At 39.6% G+C, this 12,128-nt stretch overlaps 1 protein-coding gene across 1 annotated transcript; it reads left to right on the top strand.

Moving 5' to 3' along the window:
• The first annotated feature begins 7,599 nt into the window (after window positions 1–7,599).
• LOC123952533 (olfactory receptor 1361-like) lies at window positions 7,600–8,532 on the top strand. Its single transcript, XM_046021813.1, has one exon. The coding sequence runs from the start codon at window positions 7,600–7,602 to the stop codon at window positions 8,530–8,532; it is 933 nt and encodes a 310-aa protein (XP_045877769.1).
• Window positions 8,533–12,128: the final 3,596 nt, after the last annotated feature.

Genomic DNA, 12,128 nt, shown 5'->3' with positions numbered 1-12,128 from the left:
CCTTCTCCTAATGTCCTCCATGCTATTCCTTATGTTCCACAAGTAAGTGAAATCATGTGATAATTAACTTTCTCTGCTTGACTTATTTCACTCAGCATAATCTCCTTCAGTCCCATCCATGTTGATGAAAAAATTGGGTATTCATCATTTCTGATGGCTGAGTAATATTCCATTACTCGTTAATGGACCACATCTTCTTTATCCATTCCTCTGTTGGAGGGCATCTTGGCTCTTTCCAAGGTTTGGCTATTATGGACATTGCTGCTATGAACACTGGGGTGCATATGACCCTAGACCTGTTTCCTTACTTTCATTTTCAGATTGTGTATAGAAATCAATTTTTGTATATTGACCTTGTACTTTGCAATACTTGAACCTACTTATTCATTTTAATAGTTTGTTTTTTGATTCCTTAGTATCTTTTACAGTTGGCCACTGAACAATGCAGATGTTAGGGGCACTGACCTCTACCATGCAGTCAAAAATCCCTGTATAACTTTTGACTCCCCTAAAACTTTAGTAATAGTCGACTATTAGAAGCCTTAACGGTAACATAAACAGTCAATTAACACACATTTTATATGTTCCATGATTATATACTGTATTCTTACAACAAAGAAGGCTAGAGAGAAGAAAATGTTATTAAGAAAGTCATAAGGAAGAGAAAACACATTATAGTACTGTCCTGTATTTATTACAAAAAAAAAATCCACATATAAGTGGACCTGTGCAGCTCAAACTTGAGTTGTTCAGGGATCAACTATATATACAAAAATCATCAGAAAAAAAATAGAGTTTTGCTCCTTCCTTTCCAGTCTAGATGCCTTTTATTAATTTATTTGCTTTGCTTGACTGCCCTGGCCAGAACCTCCAGCAAACATTGACTAGAAGTGATATTGCTACTGAACTTAAAGGGGAAGCCAAGATAGAGGTCATGGTTGCACAACACTGTGAATATACTTAATGCCAATGGCTTATGCATGTTAAAATGTTTAAAATGGTAAATTTATGTAAATGTTATGTGTATTTTAGCACATTAAAAATAATCAAACAATGCAATTTATCTCCTAAGCAAAATAAAAGGATTAGTGAAAAAAATCATATGAATCTCAGAACAAAAAATAAAATTGGAGAAGAAATATTTGGAAAAATAATGGAGACAAGTTATTCAGAGTTAAATATTAATGACTTCAGAGTTCAAGGGTCTAGAGATTTATGAAGAGGAAAGAAAATGAAAAGCTCACACATCCACAGGTTTTAATAAATTTTAAGAATTTCAAAGTCAGAGAAAAATTCTGAGACAAAGGGGAGTTTGCCTGCAGTAATCATACTCATATCAGATTTCTTAATAGCTATACTGGATGTAAAAAAGCAATGAATTTTTAAAAAATTTATTTATTTATTTATTTTCAGCGTAACAGTATTCATTGTTTTTGCACAACACCCAGTGCTCCATGCAATACGTGCCCTCCCTATTACCCACCACCTGTTCCCCCAACCTCCCACCCCCGCCCCTTCAAAACCCTCAAGTTGTTTTTCAGAGTCCATAGTCTCTTATGGTTCGCCTCCCCTTCCAAGTTCCCGCAACTTCCTTCTCCTCTCCATCTCCCAATGTCCTCCATGTCATTTGTTATGCTCCACAAATAAGTGAAACCATATGATACTTGACTCTCTCTGCTTGACTTATTTCACTCAGCATAATCACTTCCAGTCTATTCCATGTTGCTACAAAAGTTGGGTAATGCATAAAAAGAATATAGCTTTAAACAAACTGAGGTTTTGGAGGGACAGGGGATGGGAGGTTGGATGAGCCTGGTGGTGGGTATTAAGGAGGGCACATATTGCATGGGGCACTGGATGTGGTGCATAAACAATGAATCTTGGAAAGCTGAAAAGAAAACTAAATTAAAAAAATAAAAAGTTAAATCTCAAAAAAAAATGCCTAACTGTATCAACAATACCTTATGGTATTGTATTAATGTAGTATATGCTTAATGAATATTTTTATTAAAATAATATAAAATTATAAAAATATAGCTTTAAAATCAATAATTTATATCCAGCAAAGTTGCCACTCAAATGTAAAAACATATTATAAATATTCTTATATACCTAAATAAAGATAATTTGTATATCTGCATAAAGCTTCAGAAGGTTTGCCTCACTGAAACTTGTGAAGGAAACACTCAAATTAAAAGATAAACATTTTTAAAGGAATCATTGAACACTACATCAAAAACTAATAATGTACTATATGCTAGCTAACTGAACATAATAAAAAAAGTAAAATGTTTTTTAAAAAGGATTGATTTATTTATTTTAGAGAGAAAGAGAGCATGTGTGAATATGTGGGTGGGGGAGAGAATCCTTATGCAGGCTCCCAGCTGATTGGGGAGCCTGATGCAGGGATGGATCCCAGGACCCGGAGATCATGACCTGAGGTGAAATCCAGAGTCAGCCACTTAACAAAATGAGTCACCCAGGCACCTTAAAGGACAGACATTTTTAGGAAATGCTGCAAGATGTATGGAAATTAAAGATGGCTAACCATCTTGATAAAATTTGGGGTTTTTTTTAAGGCTTAAACTAAAGGAAAAATGAGAAAGTATATCCATTACAAATCAGAATTAAAGTTCCTACAAATCAGTATCAGAAGACAATCAACCCAGTAAAAATGGGCAGACTTTTCATAAAACGAAGATATAAGAATGGCTGACAAGCACAAGAAAATGTGCTCTGGATCATTAAGGACTGGGGAAATGTGAAATAAAAGCACAAAGAGCTACCACTTCATACACTTAGGATGGCAAAAATGTGAACTCTGAGATTTCTATTTGAGAGAATATTTTGTTTTCTGACTTACTTACCTGAGAAAAGTCCAGAAAGGATAAGTGAACTTCCCAAAGCCACAGAGCAGTTCATTTAGAGTTTGGGGACTGGGCAACAGACCAAGGTTTTACCCACAGTGAATACTTCAGAGACCGGTGTTCCCAGATGTCTCTGCAACTTCCAGCAGGGAGCTCTGGGGATTGCTCCAGGAACCACAGGAGATAGCTTCTTTTTTTTTTCTGCATTTCTAGTCAGTTTGGCTGACTCAGGATCTAGGATGGCCCGCTCTCATTTCTCCATCCTTGGAGGAGATGAGGGTTCCATGTCCCAGGGAGTCCTTTATGCCTTAAATATAGGTGAAGATGCTATCTTTTCATCTGGTCATCAAATATGGTTTTTCCACTCTTGACAAGTGAGAACCCAGAGCAGAAGAGTCAAATATCTACCATAATGTGAAAAAATGAGGAGCTCTTCTGGGCCCAACTCAAAACTGACAGTACGTCATTGGCCATGCTTCCCCCTTCCCTGTAGTCAAGAGAAGCAGAATGGTCCTTTGGAAATTGTTTCAGGAATCCTGTTTTTTGGTATCAGTTGTGGTACTTAACTTGGACTGATTACAGCAGCTCTTGGAGATTCTGTTTACTCATTCATAAAATAAGAGTTGTATAAGATGGCTTAATATCCGTCAGTCCCTAAAGGATGGAGGGGCAGGGTAGCCTTGATCCAGAGGTCTACTTCACTGGGTTATGAATTTAACCCTCTAGTCCCTGAAACTACATTCCTGAAACTTCCACATACTCCTGAAAGGGACTTGATATATGGATGGAACATGTCAGGTCAGATTGACTGTTTTCAAATATGGAAAAGCAAAGAGATTCAGGGGAACATTTCTTAGCACTCAGAAGGGGTACAAAGGAGCAGATTCAGACCTATGAGAAGATACATTCCTACTAAATTGGAATTCCAAGCATCCATTTTCTCTGCCTTTTTAAATCAAAACCCAACAATATTTAGTTTAAATATAAGATATAAATAAACCACACATTCAGTGCTTGGGAAGAAACACAACTGATTAGACTTACTAATTCAACATTCAAATACTTTAAAATTTTTTTCACATTGTATTAGAATGTATGCTAGGCAACCTAAGTTCTTCATACACCTCTTCCATTAACTGTAATTTACTTAGAGTATAAAAGCCAATGCTGATAGCTAAATGATAACATCATACAGTTTCATCATAGCTTAAAAAGCCATTTTACTGCCCATCCATCCATCCACTATCTTATTCAATAGTACATATGAAGTGCATACGTAAAAAGAAACAAAATGAAGAAAAATGAGTCCCTGGCACTGAGGGAGACACCATCTCATGGGGATAAGCAACTAATTATAAGACAATATGTCAAGTGTTCCAGCAAAACTCAAATACAGGACTGTGGGAGCAAAGCGGGTAAAGCAATGGATTCCAAAAGGAGAATATGAAGTATTGTCCAGTGTTGACACCCAAGCTCTTGCCAGGTGGAGAGGAGGAGGAAGCATCTAGGAAGGTGAAAGGGCTAAATACCAAAGTCACACAGGCAAGACACGTGAGTTGTCTGAGGACTGTGAGAGGTTTCACAGGCGAGACTGGTGTGGCGTAACAGGGAAGTGTCACCGGACAGAAAGATGGAAACAGACTCAAGAAGAGCTAATAATGTCATGATAAGAAAGAGCCTAGACATTTTTCTGATGGTGAGAAGGAGACTCACAACAGCTTATGACATCAATTCAGTTATCTTTCTTCATGGGGGGGGGGAACCAAAGTTTGACAGTTTAAATGAATTATTTGAAGCCATATTACAATGTTTGATAAAGAAGGTGAGTCAAGGGGTGCCTGGGTGACTCAGTGGATTAAGCCTCTGCCTTTGGCTGGGGTCATGATCTCAGGATCCTGGGATCAAGCCCGGCATCGGCATCGGGCTGTCTGCTCAGCGGGGAGCCGGCTTCCCCCTCTCTCTCTGCCTGCCTCTCTGCCTCCTTGTGATCTCTGTCAAATAGATAATTTTTTTAAATCTAAAAAAAAAAAAAAAGGGAAGGTGAGTCAAAGTTTTCTGAGTACAAACTAAATTTTTCCCTTTATGCTATGCAACCTAAATACTCTGCTTGGAGACAAATAAATGAGTCTCATGTAGTGGTTTTCAGTATATAGATATAGCAGAGATTCAATTCTGTGAAATACAGGAAATGCTCCCATGTGGTGTGACAGCCTCCCACAGCTTGACCACTAGGCACAGTGTTAGACCATCTGCCATAATAATGTTTAAACCAAAGGACCTTTCTCCCAAAAGCCAATTGTTTTAAGTTGTTTTAGTTTATTTGCCCAGAATATCAGAAGAATTCTAAGAATAGTAATTTGTTTTTGTAAATTTTTTGTTTGGAATCAATGGAACTGTTTATGATGGGCTGTATGTTTCTGGAAAATAATTAGATTCCTGAAGGTTAATTACCTTTGAGAAAGAAAAGCAAAAACTGGAATAAATGTTCCTTTATTTCTAATTCTGACCATAAAGTGATATGATTAAATGAATACAGTGAATTATATCATTGTACATCCTGCTAGTTGCTAAGCTCCTGAATCTGGACTTGGTTGCAGTTGGTGGTTAAAGAGCTAGAGATACCAGGAAGAAGAGTCCAAGCCTCTCAGAGTAATAATCACAGTCTGAGGCCATTAGCTCTGCCAAGTACAAAATGAATCTCATCCAAGCACTGGGTTAAACTGAAATGGACTGACTCACATCAATTACACTCACAAGAGACTGATGCATAAGCCAAAAACATCATTAACTTCATTTGCCATGAGAACTGTAACTGCCAAATTGGATATTTACATTCTCTAAGGCAAAAGATGTATGAATTAATGTGACTGTGATCATCATTTTACAATGCATATTTATATTAAAACAACACATTGTATACCTTGCATATATACAGTTTTCATCTATTAATTTTATCTTGATAAAGTTGGAATGAGTGAAAAAACTAGTTTTTTTTTAATTTCTTTTCAGTGTAACAGTATTCATTGTTTTTGCACCACACCCAGTGCTCCATGCAATACGTGCCCTCCCTAATACCCACCACCTCGTTCCCCCAATCTCCCATCCACTGCCCCTTCAAAACCCTCAGATTGTTTTTCAGAGTCCATAGTCTATCATGGTTCACCTACTCTTCCAATTTCCCTCAACTCCCTTCTCCTCTCCATCTCCCCATGTCCTCTATGTTATTTGTTATGCTCCACAAATAAGTGAAACCATATGATACTTGATTCTCTCTGCTTGACTTATTTCACTCAGCATAATCTCTTCCAGTTCCGTCCATGTTGCTACAAAAGTTGGGTATTCATCCTTTCTGATGGAGGCATAATACTCCATCGTGTATATGGACCACATCTTCCTTATCCATTTGTCCATTGAAGGGCATCTCGGTTCTTTCCACAGTTTGGCGACCGTGGCCTTTGTTGCTATAAACATTGGGGTACAGATGGCCCTTCTTTTCACTACATCTGTATCTTTGGGGTAAATACCCAGTAGTGCAATTGCAGGGTCATAGGGAAGTTCTATTCTTTTTTTTTTTTTTTAAGATTTTATTTATTTATTTGGCAGAGAGAGATCACAAGTAGGCAGAGAGGCAGGCAGAGATAAAGAGAGAGGAGGAAGCAGGCTCTCTGTTGAGCAAAGAGCCCGACGCGGGGCTCGATCCCAGGATCCTGAGATCATGACCTGAGCCGAAGGCAGAGGCTTAACCCACTGAGCCACCCAGGCACCCGGGAAGTTCTATTCTTAATTTCTTGAGGAATCTCCACACTGTTCTCCAAAGTGGCTGCACCAACTTGCATTCCCACCAACTGTAAAAGGGTTCCCCTTTCTCCACATCCTCTCCAACACATGTTGTTTCCTGTCTTGCTAATTTTTGGCCATTCTAACTGGTGTAAGGTGGTATCTCAATGTGGTTTTAATTTATTTTTAAAGATTTTTTAAACATTGATTTGCGAGAGAGAGAAGGAGCATGAGGGGGTAGAGAGGGGAGAGGGGCAGAGAGAGAGGGAGAGAGAGAATCTTAAGCAGGCTCCACACCCAATTGGAGCCAGACATGGGGCTGGATACCATGACCCTGAGATCATGACCTGAGGGGAAATCAAGAGTAGGAGGTTTAATTGACTGAGGCACCCAGACGCCCCAAAGAGCTGGGAACTTTAAAAAAGGGCCTGAATGGAGTAAATTTAATTTTAACAAAAATGGAATTATAAATACATATGTTGTTCTGAAACTTTACCTTAAAAAATCTTAATCTGATTATATAATTATTTAGAATTATTATATATAATTATATATTACATATATATTTTCATTTCATTTAAATTAATTTTTAAATGTAAGTAAAACATTATTTACTTAATTGTATTATTTTTCAGTAAAAAAAAAAACTAACAGGATCTATGTGATCAGAGCACACTTGTTTTTTCACAAGGTACTGCCATTTGTATGGGGACAGCTGGAATAGTTTGAAAGAGCCTTGGATAGCTGGTCGGGTGCTTACACCAATCTGTAACTATACGAAGAGTGATCCAAATGGTCTTTTATAACACACACTATTATAAATTTGAGTTTTGCTGAAACAAAACTGACTAAACCACATGATGTTTCTAATAGGAATATGAAATACTTTCCACACAGCATTATTTTACTTTTTTGTTACTTATCATAAAAATTTGCTTCATACAGAATTCTAGACATGGACAGAAGAAACCAGACCAGCATCTATGAATTTCTTCTCGTGGGACTCTCTGAGCGGCCAGAGCAGCAGCCTCTCCTGTTTGGGCTCTTCGTGGGCATGTACCTGGTCACCATTGTGGGGAACCTGCTCATCATCCTGGCCATAGTTTCTGACCAGCACCTCCACACCCCTATGTACCTCTTCCTAGCTAATCTGTCCTTTTCTGACATTGGTTTCATCTCCACAATAATTCCCAAGATGCTAGATAATATTAGCTCAGGAAGTAAACTGATTTCTTATGGTGGGTGTCTGACACAGCTTTATTTCTTTGGCCTATTTGCAGATCTGGACAACTTTCTCCTGGCTGTGATGGCACTTGACCGCTATGTGGCCATCAGCCACCCACTCCATTATGCCATGACCATGAACTCCCAATGGTGTATCCTGTTGGTGGCTGGGTCATGGATGGTCACTACCTTCCATGCCCTAGTGCATACCCTCCTGGTGATGAGGCTTTCTTTCTGTGGCCCCAATATCATCCCCCATTTCTTCTGTGATCTGGTCCCACTCCTGAATCTGGCCTGCTCCAGTAGGTATGTTAATGACCTGGTGCTCATCCTTGTGGCAGGAACACTGCTAATTGGACCCTTCATCTGCATCCTTACATCTTACTTTTATATTGCTTTGGCTATCCTAAGAATCAATTCCACAAAGGGTAAGCAAAGGGCCTTCTCCAACTGCACCTCCCACCTCTCTGTGGTCTCTCTGTTTTATAGCACAGCTATCGGGGTCTATTTATGTCCTCCATCATCCCCCTCAGGTGGAAAGGACAGAGTCTTCTCAATAATGTACACAGTGGTGACCCCCATGCTGAACCCCTTTATCTATAGCCTAAGAAACAGCGATATGAAGGGGGCTCTGGGAAAACTACTCAGAAGAAAAACACTCTAACATTCTTTCCCAGGACCCTGTGATCCTGACTCCAAGACTCAGAGCTGGGAGTTGAAATTGGCCTCTGGATGGCCTAACCACTGAAGCTTCCCTGAACATGTGACTTCTTTTTTCTTATGTTTGTATTACAAAGTACAGATTGACATCTAAGGACCGGGAGGGACAAGTGATAACAGTAACCTCAGATTGTCTCTGTGAAATGCCCATGCTCTGAGTAGTTTACTATCCATTCTCAAAATGGCTCTTGTTATTTTTACTATCTCTAAGCAAAGCCTGGGGGCTTGTATACATATAAAACAACAATGAAAGTCAAAATTTTTGTTTAGGTCAGGTTATGACAGAACTATGGAAGGTGTCATTGGCCCATGAATACAGGATTCATTATGTCTGGTAGCAAGAAACACAAAGGAAGTCCTGATACTTTATATTTAAATAGGCAGTGTTCTATTGAAACATCAGAATGGGGCATAGTTTAAGCCCTGGGTTCCAGGGTTGGCTTTGCTAGAAATGAACTATGTGACAGCTAGATAATCACTTGATTGCCTCTGAGCCTTGGTTTCCTGAAACATTTATAAAATAAAGTGACTGAATTATGTTAGTCAAAACCCTATGTGCATATGCCCAGTTCCAATAATATTTAGTGTTATAGTGACAAGAACTAAAGACTTGAAGTCAGAAGTTACAAATCAGGACCAAAAGCCTTCCACTCTCACACTATGTAATTTGGGGAACATTCTTCCTCTTTGAGGTCTGGTTTCTTTATCTGTAAAACTGGAAAAACAACTACATCATAAGAGTAATAAATAATAAGTTATATATAAGCTTACTTGGGTCACAGTAAGTGCTCTATAAATGCTTAAGGAATCCAGATCTTCAGTTCTGTTATTTATCTTAATTAATCTTAGTACTTCCCTTCTCTCTATTGGGAAAACCCTCAATCACTCCCTCTCTGGAAGCCCTGTTTCCAGTCTTCTTGTTTATGAAGACTCTTCTAGGTGATTTCTCTCTCTGGTACATATTTTAGATGTCTCTGAATATGGAGGTAGAAACTGTGTTAAAGAGAATTCTTCCAATGATTATTTAATTCCTCCATATTTGCTTCACATGGGTCACCAATTGTTGATTCAATGTAGGTCGAAGAGTGTGCTAGTCTTGGGAGGAATATTTCTCACCCAGCTTGACTTGTACCTGCAAGTGGATGAGATTTAATTCATCTAATAACTGCCCTAGTTTGTTACCTTACTCACTCTGCCCCAGAACAGAAATTTGGGCACACTCAGCCCAGACCAACCCTGTTTCTTATTGAGAACCAGCCTATTCACAAGGACATGTGCTCTGCAATGTACCTCCAAGGGCAAAGTGGACACTCATATACGCCTGAGAACCCTCCTGAATCCAGCAATAGTTGCTTCTGGGGTTGGTCAGGAAAATATTTAGGTTCTCACTTCAAGTCATGTTTCTAACCTAGACTTCATCAGGAGTAAAGTGGCTTTATAGCCCCTGTCTTTTGTGTGTCCTTGTCTTACTCAGTAGTTGATTGAGAACTCAACTGGGAAAGTGGGTGTTGTTTCTTGAGCTCCTCAAACACCCCCAACAGTCTGAAAATCATAGCCTCAGCACATATCTAGAGTCTGGGAGACTCTAGAGTAAGTTATTTCACATCTCCGAGTCACCTTGTATGTAATAATGAGGTAAAAATCTAAGTTTTAATAATTTTGATAAATAGTAAATAACTGAATTACTATATCCGAAGTGCTTCTCATGATCCCTGACATATAGAAGGGACTCAGAAAATAACCATAGCCCTTGTTGTATAGCTGCTGTTGTTTTCACAGTTGCTCTTCTCATTGTTGTAGATCTTGTGAGCCTGACCCCTCCCTGCCGAGTAATCATGAAGCCAATTGAATCATATGCTTTTTTTTTAATTTATTTATTTATTTTTATTTGCTTATTTACAGCATAACAGTGTTCATTGTTCGGCATCACACCCAGTGCTCCATGCAGTACGTGCCCTCCCTATTACCCACCACCTGGTTCCTCAACCTCCCACCACACCCCACCCCCTCCCGCCGCCCCTTCATAACCCTCTGGTTGTTTTTCAGAGTTCACAGTCTCTCATGGTTCATCTCCCCTTCCAGTTTCCCTCAACTCCCTCTCCTCTCCATCTCCCCATGTCCTCCATGTTCTTTGTTATGCTCCACAAATAAGTGAGACCATATGATACTTGACTCTCTCTGCTTGACTTATTTCGCTCAGCATAATTTCTTCCAGTCCTGTCCATGTTGCTACAAAAGTTGGGTATTCGTCCTTTCTGATGGAGGCATAATACTCCATTGTGTATATGGACCACATCTTCCTTATCCATTCATATGCTTTTTAATGGTTGTAGTTGTTCACATTTACCAAAAATAAGACACACAGAATTTGGCAAGCCTATTTTAGGCCATTTTATTGCCAAATAGTATTCACCATGAAATGAGAGATTTAAAATGTCCTGGCCCAGTGCTTATGAAGAGAGATGGGCCTTTTACAAGGTGTTTTTAAGCCATAATATTGGAATCTATCTTGGTTTGGGTTCACTTAGAAACAGGTTCTGAGGCAAGAATTTGAATATAAGCAGTTCCTTTGGGAGGTGATCCTAGGAAACAACAGGAGGGAATGGGGAATGAAGACAGAAGAGGGAAGGTAGACAATACAGGGACACTACCACGAGTTACCACCGTGCCTAATTGGACCTTACTACCGCTGGAGAACTCTGGAACCAGTGCAGAACACACACCTCTAAGTTACCCCACCCAACTCCCACCAGCTAAGACTGAAGGCTTTCCCAGGGGGCATTAATTCCTCAGCACTTCTTCTCTGCTATGCATGTCTATCTGGAACTCATGGGATACCCTGGGACACCTCCAGCAGACAGAAATAGCTCTCAGAGAGATGGATCTGTTGGTATCTGAAAGTATGTGGGGGAAATCCATACATCCTGTCGGTATCAGGACACTAATAAGACTTGAGGGTACATGAATGAGGCAACAACAGCATCTACTACTGTTTACCCCTCACGCTGCTCAGACCCTCTCGCCCCCACATTAAGTTCACTACACCTTGACACTGCTTCTTTAAAGTGGTGGCTGAGTGCCATTTTCCTTTTTAAAAAAAGATAATAGATGGAGAGGAGAAGGGGGTTGAGGGAAATTGGAAGGGGAGATGAACCATGAGAGACTATGGACTCTGAAAAACAACCTGAGGGTTTTGAAGGGGCAGGGGGGGGTGGAAGGTTGAGGAACCAGGTGGTGGGTAATAGGGAGGGCACATATTGCATGGAGCACTGGGTGTGGTGCAAAAACAATAAATACTGTTACGCTGAAAAGAAATTTTAAAAAAAAGATAATAGGAGGGTTAGTAGGACAAGCTGTAGTGCCCACTGCTGCAGTTTGCCTCAAGATTAGAGTTAACATGTCATCTCCTCCACCAGATCTCCCTTCTATACATTCAGAGCTTCTGCTGTTCTAGGTTGGTTGTCCAATGGTGTCTTTCAGGTCTGACTTCAGGTGCTCTGACTCTACTGGCCATGCCCTTCCTTGTTAGCTGCACTTGGT

The sequence above is a fragment of the Meles meles genome, chromosome 11 (genome assembly GCF_922984935.1).
Source record: "Meles meles chromosome 11, mMelMel3.1 paternal haplotype, whole genome shotgun sequence".
NCBI lineage: Eukaryota > Metazoa > Chordata > Mammalia > Carnivora > Mustelidae > Meles > Meles meles.
Note: the sequence above shows the minus strand (reverse complement) of the source record. Positions and strands in the feature narration are given on the sequence as shown.

Bases quoted from the DNA above. Each gene is read 5' to 3' on its own strand.
- LOC123952533 (XM_046021813.1), top strand. From the start codon at position 7,600: ATGGACAGAAGAAACCAGACCAGCATCTATGAATTTCTTCTCGTGGGA.